General features: G+C 42.0%; 1 protein-coding gene across 1 annotated transcript in view; it reads right to left on the bottom strand.

Moving 5' to 3' along the window:
* Positions 1-10,747: 10,747 nt before the first annotated feature.
* LOC102860733 (histone-lysine N-methyltransferase PRDM9-like) overlaps positions 10,748-20,366 on the bottom strand; it is a 25,089-nt gene continuing 15,470 nt past the window's right edge. Inside the window, exons 4-6 of the mRNA XM_006898709.1 lie at positions 13,058-13,513; positions 12,337-12,723; positions 10,748-10,786 (exon numbers count right to left, since the gene is read on the bottom strand). Coding sequence (XP_006898771.1) covers positions 10,748-10,786; positions 12,337-12,723; positions 13,058-13,513 — 882 coding nt within the window. The remainder of the gene's footprint in view (positions 10,787-12,336; positions 12,724-13,057; positions 13,514-20,366) is intronic.

Here is a 20,366-nt window from a genome sequence, read left to right as displayed (position 1 = left end):
ATTTCTTGGCACAACCTGGTGAGCACATCCAGGGCTGCATCTGTTTGTTGTATGTCAACTGATATGTCCTGGGAGGGGTCTCATTTTTTTGCTAGTTACTTCAGTTTAAATGAACTTCCTCCTCATCATTGCCCCCTGATCATATGTTGTTTCATGAAATTCTTCTGTGTCATTTCTATTTGGTATAGTGATTCTTTTTACTCCTTCCATCTTCTTTTGTTGCTTCCTAGATCATTCAGTATTCTCCCCATAACATCCTTAATTATCAGTTAGGAGTAGGGTTAATGTCTTCCTACTGCCAGAGCAGTCACTTTGTATTGGCACCAGAATTCTCTACATAGGACTCTCCACCAGAGCTCCCATTCCTTCAAAAGAGGGCATAAATACGTGCATTGTGCAAACTTTCAGATAATTCCCAGTTTGCCATTTTCATGTTCCCAAAAGAAAGAATGCAATGGCATCACAGCTGCCTAGCATGTTTTTCACCAACCAGGAAACTCAAGGAGCTTCTCAATGCAGAGGTGGTTTTGTTGACATTACTACATGCTGTAATTGTGTCAGAGGGCCTGAAGTCAACCATGACTCATAGTGTCCATACAAACAACAGATCTGAACCTTGCAGCTCCAGTCCATTGTTACAATCACCATGTCAAGCAATCTCACTGAGGGTATTTCTGTCTTTGTCTGATACTTGATGTTTCCCAGAAAGATGTCTTTTTCCAAGAAGTGTCTTGGAAGTATGTGAGAGAAGTCTCACCATCATTAACCATAAAGATAACTCTCGTTGCACTTACTTCAATGTATGTTTGTTATTTGGCAATCCATGGGATGTTTCATATTCTCAATCCCACAAGACAAAGATATTAATTTTCTCATATAATAATTGTCTAGCTTTCAGAAACATAGGAAACAACTGAAAATATCATGGGTTGGGTAGGGTGAACCATAGTCTCTAAACTGACATCCTTGCCCTGTAGCAGTTTGGGGAGATCCTGACAGTAGATTTCCCCCAGTGCAACACAACTTTTGATTTTTTTTTTTTAATTTTATTTTTTTTATTTTGTGTGCATGTACCGTCAAATCAGATCTGACTGGTACAGGAGGATATTGCACCTCCTTCTCCAGCAGAGCGTCTGGTGGATTCGAACCGTGTTCCTCTGGGATTGCAGCGCAGTTTCGTGCCACTAAGCCACCAGAGCTCCCCAACTTTTGATTTCTTAAGTGTTGCTTCTAGAGGTATTGATTGGGGATCACAGTAAAATGAAATCATTGACCACTTCAGTCTTTCCTCCATCAATCGTGATGATGATCTTCCAGCGCTGAGGATTTCTGTTTCCTTGATGATGAGTCATAATGAATAATGAAGTCTTTAACTCATTATGAAAGTGTGGTAATTTGATAATTTCCTCCCTAGACTGAATTTTAAAGATGTGATGTAATTTATTTCATATCTCCATATGTAACTGCATTATGTTGTGACCCATAAATTGAAGAAGTAGCAGAAAAGATCATAATTTGAGAATATATTTGGATTTAATATATTGTGGGAACTGGAAATGAACATACCTTCTTGGCAGATTGGGATTATTTAGGAAAATTATAGAGGCTTCACTTTCTAAATAACATGCCTCTGCAAACTATGAACTTTGATAAATGTTGACAGTTGTAGAGGAGCTTCAGGCCTTTTGTTCATAGGATCACTATGAGATGGGCTTGACTCTAAGGCAATCAACAATAAAGTGAATGTATATTGGTATCATTAGGGTTAGTGTCATCCACCAAGCAGTGTCAAATGATGTTCCAAACTCCCCCTGTCTGGATCAGATGATTTTTACCTGTGTCACAGGCCAGAGAGTGGAGTGATGTGTAAGTAACTTGACAAATGACTAGACAACCTTCCCTGATGTGGGCTGACTTGGGAGAAATACTGTAACTTTGAGTGTGGAGCTTGGAGAAGGGTAACATGGCCTGGGCCTGTCTAAGGGAGTTCCACCATCACTGAGGGAGAGTAGGTTTTCATCTGGCTGGCTTAGCTCATCAGTAGGGTAGGGTGATGTAAAAAGAGCAAGGGCCAGATGGGGATGGACATTTTTGACCTTTATTAACTTCACAATGGGGAACTGTCTCCACCAATAGCATCAGTAACACAAAACCAATTGCCATGAGGTCAGACATCTCTCTCACTACTTTCTACTCATCTCACCAGCAATCTTACTGCTTTGCTGGGTGCAAAATCTGATACAATAGCTCACAGACCACACAGAACCATGTTAGAAGAGTCAAAAGGATACAATCCAGGTCAGTAGCAGACTAGATAGGACAGCTTCCAAAATGGGTTTGCAAGCACCTCAGCCTTGAGCCTCACAGCTTTCGGCCAGTGTTACAAAGTTCTCAGTCTTGTCAAAATTGGCCTTCCCTCCTGACCCTCAGGCTTTGCCTCTGTTACAAATTCAGTCCTGAAAATTATGGCCCCACTCCCAGTTGTCCAAACACTTGGGCAAAGGCTCTTAGCTCTGGTTCCAAGGTCCCATCTCACATCAAGTGTCTAGTTTGGTTATGGCTACTCTTTTCCTGGTCATAAGGTTTCTTCACCAGTGGTGGCAAGAGGTCCCATTCTGTAGTTAGAACTGTTCAGTTTATTGGCATAGTCAGTCCTCATGTAGATTGTTGAGATTGGCCAATCCCCTTGTGAAATAGCCAATCCCCTTGTAGTAAACTAACACCCCTTCTTCACATAGTCCTGTCCATCCACACGGTCAACTCAGATTAAAGACGACTAGAAAAGTCATATTGAAAGGTAAACTCCAAGAAATTGTGCTGCAATCCTGAAGGCACACGGTTCAAATCCACTAGATGCTCTTCTGGAGAAGGAGGGGCAATCTCCTCCTGTGCCAGCTGGATCCGATTTCACAGTATACAACAAGAAAAAAAGAAAGATAAAACTCCATGGGTAACATCATAAATGACTGAATTATTTGACACCAACCCTAGTGATGTCACTGTATGTTGACTTACTGATGGAATATTCATGCTTTATCTTGCTAATATCTTTGCTTAAGTCAAGTCCTACTCTATCATGAGTGAAGTGAGACTTTATTGGAAAAAGGTGGTTACAAAGCATAAATTAAGATAGTCACTTCAGAGATCATGTTGAGTTTTCTAAGCTCTTCAGAACTGCTCTGAGAATGCATTTGTTAGCACTTGCTCCTCTCCACATTTGAAGTTTCAAGCAATCTTCACCATTAAATGTTCAGTCTCTAGTACTAGTCTCCCTCAATGATGCCATTGTTCTTTTCTTGGTACCAGCAGCCAGGAAATTAAAAGATGAATTGCACTGGAAAAGCCAGCTGTCACAGACCTCTACAAAGTACTGAAGAACAACGATGTCAGTCTGGAGACTAGGGTGCACCTGATACAGGCCATAGTCTTTGCAATTACTTGCGATGCATCAGAGAGCTGGACAATGACTTGGAATGATGCCTTTGAAATGTGGTGTTGGAGAATAGTATTGAATATACCATGGACTACTAAGAGAGCAAACAGATTTGTCCTAGAAAGGGTGAAACCAGGCTAATCCTTGGAGACCAAGATTCTCACCACAAGGTCAATGGCAGGACCATGATAGATGAAGAAGCCGTTGAAGTTGTTAACAATTATAGCTTGATTGGCTCCACAGTCAACACTCTTGGCACCAGTAGTCAGGAAACCAAAAGATGATTGCACTGGGAAAATCTGCTGTCAGAGACTTCTCCAGATTACTGAGGACAATCATGTCATTCTAGAGACTAAAGTGTGCTTGATCCAGGCCATGGTCTTTACAATTACTTGTTACAATGGCTAAGAATGACAGAAGAATTGCTGCCTTTGAGTTGTGGTACTGGAGGAGAGTCTTGAACATACCATGGACTGCCAAGAAAACAAGTAAGACTGTATTGGAGAGGGTGAAATCAAGTTTCTCCTTGGAGGCTAGGATTTTGAAGCTCCATCTCACATACTTTGGGCATGTGGCCAGTAGGAACCTATCCTTGGAGAAGGATATCATACTTGGAATGGTGGAGGAATAGTGCAGGATAGAAAGACTCCAGATGAGATGGATTGATACTGGATTAGGTGTACCTTAGTCTCTAGACTGACATCGTTGCTTTTCAGCACTCTGAAGAAGTCCCTGTCAGCAAAGTTTTCCAACACAATCCATCTTTTGATTTCTTGACTCCTGATGTTAAAAGTGTTGATTGTGGAGAGGGAGCTCCAGTGGCAAGAGGTTGCACTGCAATCCCAGAGGTATGCGGTTTGAATCCACCAGATGCTCTGCTGGAGAAGGAGGGGCAAACTCCTCCTGTACCTGTCAGATCTGATTTGACGGTGCACACACAAAAAAATAATAAAACAAAATAAAGGAAAAAAAAGTGTTTACTGTGGAGCCGAATAAACTGTAATTATTAACAACTTCAATCTCTTCACCATCCATCTTGGTGCTGCCAATTGGTCCAGTGGTGAGAATCTTTGTCTTTTTGATGTTGAGCTTCAACCCACATTGAAGACTACAGTCCTTGACCTTCTGCAGAAAACACCTCATGTCCTTTTCCATTTCAGCAAGCAAAGTTATGTCATCTGTATAACACAGGTTGTTGATGAATATTCCTCCAACCCTGATGCCACATTCCTTCTCATAAAGCCTTGCTTCTCAAAGGATCTGTTCTGCATATTGATGGAAAAGGTATGGAGACAGGATGCATCCCCGACACACTCCTTTCCTGATTCACATAATTACTTCATCATATGCCTGCACACCAAGAATCATGGCCCAGTCAATTTATCACCTAACCTCAGCCACCACACAGTTTATTGACACGTTGCCACAAATGGCAGCCAGTGTGTTTTGTTTTTTTTTTTGTTGGGGGGGGCGCGGCGAGGATCGGGGGCGCGCGAGGCGCCCCCGGGTTCCTCCACCACTGCCCCCAAGCCAGTGTGTTTCTAAGCACGGTTGTCAATTTGAAAAGTGTGCGGCAATATGTTAATCTCTCACTTGGGCAGTGATTACTATCAGATTAAGTGGATAAAAAACAAAATAGTAATGGATTATTTTCATTCTTTTGTAAAAATGAAATGACTGATAATCACTCAATACATGAGAAGAATGGCCATGTCTGTGGGTGTGCATCCACACATTTTAATATATTTATTCATTATGTACACTATACACTGTCAGAGAGATGGACAATGACTATGGATGACAGAAGAACTGATGCCTTTGAGCTGTGGTGCTTGAAGAGAATATTGAACATAACATGGACTGCCAAGACACTAAGTCTGTTCTGGAGTGGGTGAAACCAGGTTGCTCCTTGGATTTCGAAACTCTGTCTCATGTGCTCTGGGCACATTGCCAAGAGAGACCAGTCCTTGGAGAAGGACATCATGCTTGAAATGGTGAAGGGGCAGTACAGGACAACCTTGGATGAGTCAGATTGACACATTGACTGGGGTAATGTCAGAGACAGTGAAATTGGCTCTGTATGGGGCAGGGTTCAGAGCTATTGTTCATAAGGTCACTGAGTCATTGCCACCTCGATGGCACATAACAACAGCACACCTTGGATAGTTCTGTGAAAGATAATTCTTTGTAAACCTTACAAAAAAGAGGACTTAGTATGTCAGACTTCTTATCCATTAGGTCACAACTTCCTTTATGAAATTTTAAGTGACTATCTAACAACACGAAGCAAACAATTGGGTTTCTTGATGTGACAATAACCACCTTTTCTTTGACTGTTAGCCTGAAGAGTTAACTCAGCTTTTATGTAAAATGCCTGGAAGATCAAAGATCAAGTTTGAATTGTAGTCAAGTTATTACATTAAAAACACATCCCAGATGCTCTGCTGGAGAAGGAGGGGCAATCTCCTCCTGTATCAGTCAGATACAATTGGATGGTATACACACACACACACAATAATAAAATTAAAAAATAAACCAAAAATCCCTTTTCAGCAGGAAGTAGCTAAGAGAATACGCCGTCCCCTTTTCCTTATGACTCAGGGTGAAGTCTCTCTCAGGGAGGAGTGATAGGGAATGGCAAAGGATACACTGACAGGGAAGATTAATCAGAACTGGCTTTGACAAGCACTGTGGCATTTGGACAAGAACACCCTGGGAGGAGGGTGGAGAGAATAGTGCAAGAATGAATGAGTGGAAGCCCAAAATCTCTGTAAATGTTTATGAAAATTAATAAAATATAATTATAGAAAAAAAAAAAACCAAAAATCATACTACAGGCGGCAGGCCGCGTCTGCCAGGTATGGCGGCTTGGGGCCTCTGCTCAGCAGATACATAAGTTCCCTCTTCTACACCATGTCCAGTGCATGTTTGCCACCCAGACCAACCCAGATTCTCAAGGAGTTTCTTTGGGTCACAGCCGTCAAAGTCACTGACATCTCAGGACGCAGTGGGGGAATGTAGGAGAGCCCCATCGAGTCTGAAGACTTATAGGAGAAGAGAACTGTGCAGAGGCACCAGACGGAGAATCAGGCCCCAGAGGAGGAGATCCCCAACAGGTCACTGCGGCCAAAGCTCACCATTCAACGCACATGCCCTGTCCCAGGCATCTACATGCCTTAAGATTTCTCTACTTTGTGTATGTTGGTTTTTTTTTTAAATTTTTATTATTTTTTTGTGGTCGTGTACTGTCAAATCAGATCTGACTGGTACAGGAGGAGATTGCCCCTCCTTCCTCGGCAGAGCATCTGGTGGATTCGAACCGTGCACCTCTGGGATTGTAGTTGCAGCTTCTTGCCACTAGGCCACCAGAGCTCCCCATTGTGTATGTTGTTGATTGCCGTCAAGTCGAGCATGACTCACAGTGACCCTATGAATAGGACTGAAGCCTTTCTGTAACTATCGACATTTATCAGAGTTCATAGTTTCCAGAGGTATGTTGTTTAGGAAGTGAATGTCACCCCTGCTTCCAAAAACTTTGTGTATAGACAACCTAAAATAATTTACATACTATAATTATGGAGAAATGCACTCTCTACTTAGATGTGAATTAAAGGCACTTGGCACTGGGGTTGGGGTGGGGAATCAAACATACTAACATGGCTTTGAAAATCTTTTGTTTATAAATTCTTTGCCAGTGACCAATATAAATACCTGACACGTGTGAACTTCTATGGAGTGACAAATTATTTTTTTCTATTAAAGACACACAAAAGGATTTCTGGATTACTGTAATGTGTATAAAATAATCAGAAATTTTGAATTAAATTTTATGTCAGTGGTTTGATAGTCAACAAGGAAAACTTATTAGGGCAGAGTTTTTCTAAAATGTGTTTGTGTACCATCAAATCCTATCTGACAGGTGCAGATTGCCCCTCCTTCTCCAGCAGAGCCTCTGGCGGATCCGAATAGGACAGAGTTTTATGATTACAATTTAAAATTTGGCTACAACTTTGTTTCCTTTGAATCTGACACTATCAAAGCTTTCCATGTAGTCTTCTATTTCTTAAAGGATTTATCACTCAAAGGGTCAGAAACTCAGTATCTTTGTATGTATAGATTTTTGTTAAGTGCCGTAGAGTATGACTCATCCCCTTACTTCCTGATACACAAGAGTCCATTGCAAGACACCTGGTCAAGGGTCTTCTTCTTCTTTGCCATCCCTCCACCCTTCCCAACATCATGTCCTTCTCCAAGGAATAGTTTCTCTTAAAAACATTCCTAAATTTTGTCATTCTTGCACTCTGGCTGCACCTTCTCCAAGACCTATCTGTTGTCTTGGCCGTTTATGAGATGTTCAGTGCTCTTCTCCCAACACCACAGCTCAAAGGCACCAATTCTTTCCCCGTCATCCTTATTGTCCAGCTCTGAGATGCACAGCAAGCAACTGGAAAGACTATGGCATGAATCAGATGCCATATCATATCAAACCGACATCATTAGTAATTTGGAAAGGTCCCTAACTGCAGATTTTCCCAGTGCAATGTGTCTCTTTATTTCCTGACTGCTGGTATTAACTGTGGATCCAAGCAAGATAAAGCTGTTGACAGGAAAATATATCCAAGTGAAAGAGCTAAACAAAAGATTTTAAAGGGCAGTTTGAGAGGACAAAGCAAAAGTATTATAATGGAATGTGCAGAGCTGAAATTGGAGAATAAAAAATACTCTGTATTTCTTAGGCTGAAAAACAAATTTAAAAGCCTCATCTCAACACTTAACAATGCTACCGGCAATATACTGAATGACCCAGAAAACATCAAAAGAAGATGAAGGGAATACAGTCACTATACCAGAAAGAATTTGACACTGGAAAAATTTCAGGAAGTACCATATGAACAGCAGCCAATGGTACTGGAGGAAGTAGGAGCTGCACTGGAGGCACTGGCAAAAAATAAGGCCCCAGGAATCAATGGGATACCAACAGGTTTGTATGTGTAAGTAGCAATTTTTTAGTTATTCTTGTGGTTTGAGCAATGTTGGTTTCTCATTAGTACACACTTTAAAACAATTATGCTACTGTGACAATAACTGAACTTTTCCTATTTCTTCCTAGTAATTCAGACTTTCATTATCCTTCTAATCAATTGTTTCCTGCTCTGGAATGTATTGGGGTAAATGCTACCTGTGAGTCTCAGAATCAGGACTGGGACGTATGAGAAGACAATCAGGAAGCTGGAAATGCTGAGTTTCTAAATCCTTTTGAACCAGTCCACCTATACCCACCCGGTTGTTTCAGTCCAGATGAAATGCTGTGGTCAGTGACATGGCTGTTTCCAAGAATTCTTCGACCACCGATTTTTGTATCAGGACTCATAGAGTTAAGTCCCTGTATATCTCTGTGCCCCAAAGCTATACTGTAAATCATGTCCCAGGAAGAGATATGATAGTTCAAAAGAATAGCCCAATGAGGTCAAGGGTACCTTGTAATGGGAGTGCTGGTGACACAGTGCACAGAGCTGTCCTACTAAAACAAAGACTGTGCTTCTCAGGGGCTCAAATCCAATGTCATCAGTGACTCTAAACTTATGGGAAAGAGAATTGCAAGCTACAGGGTGGCAACTCAATCCAACAAAATTCCAATCATCCTCCACCTTCATGGAATTTGTAGGAGTGTAGCAATGTGGGCATGTCAAGCTATTACAACTAAATTAAGGATATTATGGCACCTAGTCCTGTCCGAAACCAAAGAGGACGGGCAGTTCTTGGGCTCACGGGATGCTGGAGCCAACACATTCTGGATTTAGGTGAGGATGTGTGCTGTCATACCAAAGACACACAGTTTAAACCCCCAGCTGCTCTGAGGAAGAAAGATGGGCTTTCTCCTCCCATGTGATTTACTACCTTGAAAACCAGCTGGAGGGTCCATTATGAGTCAATTCAGGCTGAATGGTAAACAATAGCTGGATCCTGATGAGAGTTATAGATCATTATATAGAGAAAAAATTAAAAACCCGAAAGTGGATGTCAGAAGAGACGCTGAAAATTGTACTGGAGAGCAGAGCAGACAAAACGAAGGGAAAAGATGCTGAAAGAAAAGAGCTGAACAGTTTTCAAAGGGCAGCTCTGGAAAACCAGTACCATACAGGATAAACAGCTGGGCATGGAGAAGGAAAAGGGAAGCACTTGCTCAGCATTTTTAAAGTTACAAGAACTGAAAAACAAACTCAAGCCTCTTGAAATACTGAGAGATGCTATGGGGGAAATCTTGAATAATGCTGGGAGCATTAAAAAAAAAAAAGATGGACAAGGTCTGGTGGCCTAGTGGCAAGAAGCTGCACTGCAATCCCAGAGGTGAGCTGTTTGAATCCACCAGATTCTCTGCTGGAGAAGGAGGGACAATCTCCTCCTGTACCAGTCAGATCCGATTTGACGGTACACACAAAATAATAAAAAAAAAATTTTTTTAAAAGATGGAAGGCTTTAGTGGGTTTTCAGAGATAAAGCAGCTGGAGTATTCAAACTGCATGTCTTTGGGTTGCTAGCACATCTATAGGTGTATTTTTGTAAATGAGACAAAAACTCTCAAACTCAAACTGTAGAGTTTTGGTTTCCTATTCTTAGTAGCCTTCATCATATTTCCCAGATAAAGTTCTGCTGGTTCTCCACTGATGTCTCTTTTAATTATTTCCTCCCGAACAAACTGATGAATATGGGGCTCAGGTTGCTTCCCCACCTTTACTTAAGCCTGTCCCTTGGTGAGATCCACAGCACCCTCTATAAACCACTGACCCTGGGTGGACAGGAGGTATCTGGGTTCCTCCAAAACCACCTCTGGAAAATCACACAGGAGAAATTCATGTAAAAAAATACCATTTTTCCTGCGCTGCAATCCTGAAGGTGTGAGGTTTGAATGCACCAGATGCTACGCTGAAGGAAAATCTCCTCCTGTACCAGTCGGATCCAATTCGATGGTATACCAACAGGAAAAAACAAAACTCCCAAAAAAAAACCCCTTTTTCATGCTGATACTGTCCCTATCTGTATTGCCATGTTAGAATCAAATTCCTCCGGGGTACAGTTTACCATTCAAGAACATATTACCAGTCTTGACCTGATTGCCATGTGGCCAAGTTAATGGTTCCCAATATTCCTAGAAGTGATATCAAAGAAAGGTACAGATACTTTTTAAATTCTATCCAGTGGATCCCTTGGAAAATGCAAGTACGTACAAGTCAAATTTATATGGATTTTGATTTGGCGAAGTGGGCACCCACTGGAACTTTGCATTCCCACAATCATAACGTTTTTCATTCTCCTTCAAATGACTATCTTGGTGAAGTGCAGCTTTGTCTGGACCTGTTTTAGGAATGAAATCGCAAAGCACACACAGTTCCTGGCATATGAACTTATGGAGACTAGGACTTCCCTTTCTTTCAAAGAAATTTATTCCATGGCCATTATTTTTATCAGAATTCTGCTTATAATTTAAATCTTACACAAAAATATTTCCCAAGAAGTCATGGTATGTGTGCCACTTCCCTTTGTTTAATTAATGTCTTCTGAATCTCTAACAATTGAAAAGGAGAACACCAGTTATGAAGTTACTGTGTCTTCTACTGCTTGGTATATTATTTTATCAAAATATAATCCAACAAAATGTCATGATTATGCCTCTAAGAAGAATGGCAGAGGTCTGGGTTCCTGTTAATCTCACTTGACCCTGGCAGGAACCTTCTGAATTATGTACCTTATAAGAGGCCTTAAAAACGACAACTGATGGAACCAAAAAGGAGCTCTTATGCCCTAGAGATACTTAATTACTCTTAGTGCTTTTCTTATACCTGCAATTATTGACAGATACTGCCACTATTGTAGAAATAGCTTTAACAGAATCTATACCTATTGCTGAAGTAGTAGAGTATGTTTTGGCTACTACTATTCAAGCCATGATTAAATAAATTGATATTGATAAAGGAATTCAAAACCAGTTGTAGGCTCTAGAGACAATTGTGGCTTGAAGACAAAAACAAGCTTTAATAACATGAAGCTATTTGAAAACATGATTGGCAACATGAACATATTTGTGTTACTTCTCTTCCTTATAACAGTTCTCAAAATAACTGGGGGAAAAAAAATGAAAAGAAGATGACAAGTTTTCAAACAAATCCAGGAAGTTACCTCCTTGACACAAGAATTGCAAATCCAAATTATTCAGCAACACTTAAAAACAAAAGTGTTAAAAGATGTGCAAACAAAAAAAAAAGATGTGCAAACTTCTTTTCAGTTCTGAAATCCAGCTAACTGGGTAACTGGAGTAACACATAAAAGATGGGCTCTGGTTGGAAGAATGGGTTTGATTGGTCTGCTTTTAATTCTAGTAATCTGGAAAACTGTAACTGCCCTGAAATGCCTGCAGATGAAGCATGAAAAACATTAAGTCTGGTTCATGTGGCTAGAAGAAGCCATAGATGGAAGAAGCCATAGAAGAAAAATAAGCAGGGGGAGATCTCAGGGATAAGCTAACCAGATTCAGGGTTGCTTGAATTGAAATAATGTAAACAGAAAAAAACTCTATTGAGTGCACACTGGAAATTCAAGGAAAACATTAAATGAAAATGTTGAATTGTTCAAGAGAACAATAATGTTAAGTTATTGAGTAGATGGCAGTGTTCTGCCTTAACAATGTGTGTTTATCTCAGAGAAAACATTCTCTCGCTATCTCAAAATTTCAGCTATGGACATGGCCTTCTTAATAGGAAGGATTAGCAAATAAAATAAGAAATGGTAAGTAACATCTTCTCTTGTGACTCTGGTCAAAATTCTTTTCAGCTCGTAAAACTTCTTAAATAAAAGCTATGAGGAATACAGTCAAGAGGACACTAAACCATGAGTTCCTCTCCCCTTACCTCGGGACTGACTAAAGTCTTTAGTGCATTCCATCGCCAGGCACTTTCCTGCTGGTCAGAGAGGTGCAACATGCCTACATGTGTCCTCTGATGTCTGATGAGACCTGACTTATGTGTAAAGCCTTGCCCACACTCCTTGCAAACATAAGGCTTCTCCCCTGAGTGTATCCTCTGGTGGGTAATGAGGTTTGACTTCTGAGAAAAGCCTTGTCCACATTCCTTGCAAACATAAGGCTTCTCCCCTGAATGTGTCCTCTGGTGTATGATGAGATATGACTTCTGGGTAAATGCTTGCCCACACTCCTTGCAAACAAATGGTTTCACTCCTGAGTGTGTCCTTTGATGTGTGATAAGGTAGGACTTCTGGGTAAAGCCTCGCATACACCCCTTGCAAACATAAGGCTTCAACCCTGCATGTGTCCGCTGGTGTCTTCTAAAATCTGACTTATGGGCAAAGCCTCGCATACACTCCTTGCAAACATAAGGCTTCTCCCCTGAGTGTGTCCTCTGGTGGGGGATGAGAATTGACTTCTGGGTAAACCCTCGCCCACACTCCTTGCAAATATAAGGCTTCTCCCGAGTGTGTCCTCTGATGTCTTATGAAATCTGGCTTCTCGGCAAAGCCTTGCATACACTCCTTGCAAACATAAGACTTCACCCCTGAGTGTCTCCTCTGGTGTTTTATGAGATACGAATTCTGAGCAAAGACTCGCATGCACACCTTGCAAACATATGGCTTCTCCCCTGAGTGTATCCTCAGGTGTGTAATGAGATTTGACTTCTGAGTAAAGCCTCGCCCACACTCCTTGCAAACATAAGGCTTCTCCCCTGAGTGTGTCCTCTGGTGTGTGATGAGATAGGACTTCTGAGTAAAGCCTCGTCCACACTCCTTGCAAGTATAAGGCTTCTCCCTTGAGTGTGTCCTCTGGTGTCTTATGAGACTTGATTTGTGGGCAAAGTCTTGCATACACTCATTGCAAACATAAGGCTTCACCCCTGAGTGTGTGCTGTGGTGTCTTATCAGATTTGATTTATGGGCAAAGCGTCGCATACACTCATTGCAAACATAAGGCTTCACCCCTGAGTGTGTGCTCTGGTGTCTTATGAGATTCGATTTATGAGAAAAGGCTCGCCCACACTCCTGGCAAACATAAGGCTTCACCGCCGAGTGTATCCTCTGGTGTATGATGAGATGTGACTTGTGCTTAAAGCCTTTACCACACTCTTTGCAAATATAAGTCTTCTCTCCCAAGTGTGTGCTCTGCTGTGTGTTGAGGGTGGAGTGTTGGGTAAACCCCTTCCCACACTCTGTGAAAATGTGTGGCTTCTCCAGGAATAGAGGCCTCAGGTTTGTGGTGAGGGCTAATTTTAGTTCATGGTCTAGAGCTTCTTCTCCATATTTGATTCCTTCAAATCTTGTGGATTCTAATTCCTTCCACCTTTGTTCTGTTTCCACAAAGTTTATCCTTTGGACAAAGGTGGGCTCTAGAGCAAGCCCTGTGTTGTTTTCTCGAGAGATGACAGATTGCATCATTGGTGGTCTGGAAAATCTCTTTGAATTCGGTCTCTCCCATGTCCCTCCATCTGTGTGCTTTTCTCTACTTTCAGATTCTGTGTTTTCACTCCAACAGATCTCAGCAGGACCCTGTGCTTCTTGTTGCATCTGAGGACCTGGGTTGGATTCTCCTTGGTGGACGTGATGTCCTGCACAGAAGCCTGGGAAGAACTGTAGAACATGTTGGCTGAGGAACTTCTGACAGCAGGAAGCCAGAAGGCAAGAGAAACAGGTGGAAATGTGTGGCTTTGGTTCTGCTAAGGAGAGAAAGTTTTCAATTAGAAAATTGAGCCTGCCTGAGTTCTCTCCCTTCTTTTACAAAAGACAGTCTCTCATGGCTGGAGTCCCCGATTGGCAAAAAAAGTGAAGGGATTCCGTAAGAGTCAACAGCTTGATGGATTTTAAGATAGACATAGGGATCTACAACCAAAAAAAAATTTAAAAATCTGTTATTCTATGGAGCATTTCTAGTGTGTACACATGGGTCAAAATGGACATGATGGAAAGTAAAACAATTTTATTGTATATTAAAGAAAATTTATATTAATACTGTTTTAAAGGTATATATTATACTATAATAAAAAGAAGTGCTAGTATTATACCATTTAAGTGTTTGGCTTCTTATAGAAGGTTAGTGGCATGACTCTAACTAGTTGGCAAAAGGAGAAATGTATGGTGTGATTTCATTCAGATTTACAACCTTCTATTCCAAACTGTGCAACTATACTATTCTAAAGGGTAACTATGAGTAGGAATAAAAATCAACAGCAGGGAAACCAGGTTTTTTAAATTATCCACATAACTAACAAAAGAAAATATCTCCAGCAAGTCAGTCAAACTGGAAAGTTCACAAGTAAGCCTCAGACACTGCTTCTTCCTTTTAAATAGTACTTATTGATATTGGCCTTTTTTTGTACTAAGACCTTTTAAGTCAGACACACTGGCATAACTCACAATAATTTTCAACTACAAGAAAATAAAAGTTTCATGAGGTCCTTGAAAATATCCTTTCTGACGGAGGCAAAAACAGTGACTCACGGTCTGATATACAAATGTTGGAGGCAAGATTTAAGTCTGAAATGGTGTAAGAGTAGCACCTGAACTTACTCAGCTTCAGGGCAGTAACTCTCACAACCAGCCTAATACTTATGCTCAAGAGCTTAAGGTTCGAGACACTTTCACTCGCCCTCCTACATGGCAGCTTTGACATGATCCATCATAGGACTGTCCATAGGACTCTCTGATTCTGTCCTGCACTCAATAAGTAGTTGCAAAAATCACATAATATTCACATAATCTACACACAATTAAGTGACATATTAGGAAGGAAAAGGATACAACTCAGGATCAAGATTCAAAAACTACAGTTAAGAATCACAATCAGAAAGCATGTCAGCGGTTCAAATCCACCAGACGCTCTGCTGGAGAAGGAGGGGGCAACCTCCTCCTGTACCAGTCAGATCTGATTTGACGGTACACGGTAAAAATAATACAATAAAAATTTAAAAAAAATTATAAAAAGAAAGCATGTCGGCCATGTCTCCCCTCTTCAGTGTACCTGGCTTTCAAATCCTCTCGACGACACAGGTTGAGAATTTGGATGTAAATGGATGATACTAAAACAGCTATATTCAGAGCAATAATTCAGAGAAGACAATTTTCAACACGTGGAAAAAAATTTGCTAAAATGTTGATTGACTTACCTAGTAACACTATATGATACCGGAGTACTACCTCTGGGAATTCTAACTCTGTAATGCTTTAGAGAGGTCAATACATGAATTGGTCTACCATGAATTGGCAGAAAAGTCCAAATCCCCCTATTTTTGTTAGCAGCCAAAACCATAACCATTGGGTCCTCTCCCCATATTTGGACTGCAATGCGTATCTACTGAATTGTGGAAGAAGAGAGAGCAGCCGAGAGTCACCTAAGGACAGAAGATTCCCGTACATCTCCAGCATCACTTCTTTGTGCAGGTTCTTCTGCTCAGAGCTCAGTGTCTTCCATTCTGCCTCTGTAAAGTCCACACTCACATCCTCGAACGTAACAGGTTCCTAGAAGAAGGCACACATGGACAAACACCAGTTCACCATCAATATTTACAATAAACAGAATTTAACACGAAGTTCTAGAGAGTCTGCATCTGAGAAGTTCAATCACTTATATTCAGAGAATAAAGTTATCTACTCCATACCTTTTCAACCTGTATGCAGAATAGATTATCCAGGAGGCTGGGCTCTATGAGGAGAAGTGTGGCATCAGGATTGGTGGAAGACTCATCAACAGTCTGTGTTATGCAGATGACACAACCCTGCTTGCTGAAACTGAGGAGGACCTGAATCGCTTGCTACAGAAGGTCAAGGACTGCAGCCTTCAATATGGATTGAAGCTCAATATCAAGAAGACAAAGATTCTCCCATTAGGTCAACTGGCAGAATCAGGACAAATGGTGAAGAGATTGAAATTGTTCACAGTTTGGCACCAGAAGCCAGGAAATGAAAAGACTTATTGCGATGGGAAAGTCTACTGTTAGGGAACTCTCCAAAGTACTGAAGGGCAATGGTGTCACTCTGGAGACTAAGGTGCACCTGATACAGGCCATGGTCTTTGCAATCACTTGTTATGTGTCAGAGAGTTAGTCAATGACTAGGGAGAACAGAAGGAGAATGGATGCCTTTGAGCTGTGGTGTTGGGAGGAGTATTGAATATACAGTGGACTGCTAAGAAAACAAACAGGTTCATCCTAAAGAAGGTTAAACCATGCTGATCCTTGGAGGCAAAGATTCTGAGGCTTCATCTGACAAGGAGGGATGTTGCAAGGAGGGATCAGTCCTTGGAGAGGAACGTCATGCTTGGGAGGGTGGAGGGACAGAGCAGGAGAGGAAGACCCTCTATGAGGTGCATTGACTCAGTGACTAGGGTAATGGGGGTAGGTGTGTCGGAGACACTAAGATTAGCACAGGATAGAGCAGGGTTTAGGGCTGTTGTACATAGGGTCGCTATGAGTCACAGACTATTTGACAACAACAACAACAGCACTACTAGAGTTGGTGTCAAACTGCCTTTTCCAGCTTTCTGTGGCTTCGTTCTCTTTTCCTGCCCCCACCTGCTCAGGTGTGATCTTTGGCCCAAGTCCCACTTCAGTGCCTGTGTTAGAGTGCCCCCTTCAGGAAATAGCAGGAACAGAAGGCTTTGTGAATATTCTTGTTCCTTTGGGTTTTACTAAACTCTCATATTAACCAAAAACTTGACTCATTTCCAGAAAACCTTCCCTCTTATAATTTTAGACCTCATCCCACTGAACCGATAGGCAGCATCATGATGAATTAACACCCTTGGTACCAGCAGTCAGGAAATAAGGAGTCACATTTAACTGGGAAACTCTGCATTTAGGGATCTCTCCAAATTACTGAGGAATAATGATGTCAATTTGAGTACTAAGGTGCGTTTTGATTTAGGCCACAGTCCTTCCGATTACTTGCTATGCATCTGAAAGTTAGACAATGAATAAGGATGACAGGAAAAGAATTGACACCTTTGAGCTGTGGTGTTGGAGAAGAGCCCTGAACATCCCATGGACAACAAAGAGAACAAACAGATATGTCTTGGAAAAAGGGCAGGCAGAGCGCTCTTTGGAGGCACGAATGATGAAGCCTGCTTCACATACTGTGGGCACACTGCTAGGAGGTGCTAGAAGGACACGATGCTGGGAAGTGTAGAGGGTTGGCGAAGGAGAGGAAGACCCTCAACGAGGTGGAATGATATAGTGACTGCTGCAGTGGGCTCTCGTGTGCTAGGAAGTGTGAGGACGGCACAGGATAGAACAAGGTGCAGATCATTTGTTCACTGAGTTGCTGCGAGTCAGATTTGACGCAACCATACCTAATAATAACAACAGCCCCAAAACATCCAGTCTTATGAACTAACTGGCATGACCTCCGTGTTATCCTTTCTTCCACCCTCACCCCAGAGAATCAAGATTGTATCTGGACTCTAGCTCAGACGCACGCTGACAGGATTCATCACCAGGCTCCTACCCCGCATACCGATGCAGGAGCAGTCCTAACCAGGACCCCCATTGGGATTACTAGGACAGGACTCCTGGACGCCATCATCGGGACCACATGAGCGTGTGCCTCATTGCAAGACTTAAAAAGGGTGTCCACAGGGTAACTAGTAAAACACGTATGGGAGTCCAAGGGAGGAAGAGGTGGGGAAAGAGGGGTGAGGATGGGCGGGGGAAATCATAAAGTTGCACAGTTTGGCAGGTGGAGTTGGGAGGGTAAAGGAAATGGGAAAGATCCAGCAGAAATCTGGAAAGACAGGGTGTTGGTGGGCATAGTTTAACAGTGATTGATTTTATAAAACAAAATGAATGATAATGAGTGTATGAAACATGTTAATGAAGGACAGAGCGAAACACAATGTATACGAACTTTGTATGCAAACCAATGTAAAATAAAAAAAATTTTAAAAAGGGTGTCCACAAAGCGGTAAAATAAAAGCATTCAAAAATTACTCATGATATATGACTAGGTACTTCTGTCATCACAGGAGTCTAGAGTGAGGGCTACATGGTGGAGGGGACCTGGGGGAGGGTTTGTAAAACAATGAAAGAATCCTTTCTTTTACTTTTCCATAATTTTTGACTCATGTACTTATAACTTGTTAGTCAAATTTGTGTCTTCTAGGTTGCAACACCCCCATGATACATCTTCAAGGATATGAACATGTATGGCCAAGCACAATCAATAAGAGTGCATCTAAATTTCAAAATCAATCTCCATAATAGTCTATGTGTTTCTTACTGCCAAAGGGGCCCTTTAGAGTAGTGAGAGAAGATCTTCACCCTGAAACCCACAGCGTCCCTTTTCAGCAGGAAGTAGCTAAGAGAATACGCCATCCCCTTTTCCTTATGACTCAGGGTGAAGTCTCTCTCAGGGAGGAGTGATAGGGAATGGCAAAGGACATACCGACAAAGGAGATTAATCAGAACTGACTTTGACAAGCACTGTGGCAATTGGACAATTAAAACAGACATTCGGATGGCGGGGAAGAAGAACAAACTGGGGAGGAGGGTAGAGAGAATGGTGCAGCAATGAAGGAATGAAAACCCAAAATCCCTGTAAATGTTCATTAAAACTAATAAAATTTAATAAAAAAAAAATTACTCATGATCCTCATAGAAACCCAGCCCTCTTTCTCTCTTGCTTAACTGAAGCCATGAGAAAGAATACCAACCGAGACCCAGCTAGCCCAGAAGGAACTATGTTAACTCTCCAGTTTCTCTCCCAATCCACCCGATTATATGGCACAAGCTTTAGAAGCTTGACCATAGTCCTCAAATCCTACAACAAAAGCTTCACAATATACCCTTTAAAGTTTTTAGTAATCATTATAAATAAGTAAATGATAAAAGCAGGCAGTGTTTCAGACGCATGCCCCCCTCATCAGGGGCCCTACATACAGATGCGTGTGTCCGTAGCTCTACCAGAAGATCTGCTGGTGACTGACCCACCCTGCTGCCTGTTCCAAGTGCAGCAATGAAGGCCACTGGTCTAAGCACTGCCCTAGTCCTGGAAAGCCACCCTGGCCGTGCCCCCTCTGCGGAGGGCCCTGCTGGAAGCCAGGTGGACTCAGCAAGGACGGCCTCATCCCTTCCTGAGCTGGCCAAACCTTCCTACTCGGATCTCATTGAGGCCTTGCTCAAGACTGAAGGTGCACTGGAATGGACCCCCGGTGACTACCATCTCTTCATCTGAGCCAAAGGTAACCTTTTGGGTGGCAGGTGGGCTAGTATACTTCCTGACTAATACCAGGGCAACCTGCTCTGCTCTGCTGAGTTTCTGGGACCCTTCCAAGACTCGCTTGCGGGGAATGATGGAAAAGTTTCCAGATCCTGGGTTACTCTTCAATTCCACTGTTCCCTACACACATTTTCCTTCTATTCCTTCCTTCTCCTGCCCTTATGTTCCACTCCTCTTCCAGGCAGGGAAATACTCACTAAACTCCACACCACTCTCCACTTTCATCCCCTATAAGGCCCCATCAGCACACCCTGACCTCGCTGGATATTCTATTTTTCTCCTACTCCTCCAACAACCCCACTCTAAGTCTGCAACACCCTCTCCTTTTCCTCCATCTACTGTCAACCCTGTTGTCTGATACACGTCTACACCATCTGTAGCAAAGTACCATACCCCTGTCCATTTCACCCTTAAAGACACTCAGTTCCAATCTCAGAAGAGTATCTAATCCCTCAGGCAGCGCCCACAGGCCTAGAGCCTATTATTTCTTGCCTTTTAACCAATCATCTACTCTGCCTAACTTACTCCCCCTTTAATACACACATCCTTCCTGTAAAAATAGATTAAACCGCCACTGTTGTAGAATGAGGCTGGCATTGGGGTGGGGGTAAGACTGAGAAAAACTGGATGAAATATGTTTACGGCATTGAAGTCTATGGGGGAGAGA

This window comes from Elephantulus edwardii, unplaced genomic scaffold, assembly GCF_000299155.1.
Source record: "Elephantulus edwardii isolate Elephantulus edwardi_28Jun2011 unplaced genomic scaffold, EleEdw1.0 scaffold00236, whole genome shotgun sequence".
Classification (NCBI taxonomy): domain Eukaryota; kingdom Metazoa; phylum Chordata; class Mammalia; order Macroscelidea; family Macroscelididae; genus Elephantulus; species Elephantulus edwardii.
This window is presented reverse-complemented; position numbering and strand designations above follow the sequence as displayed.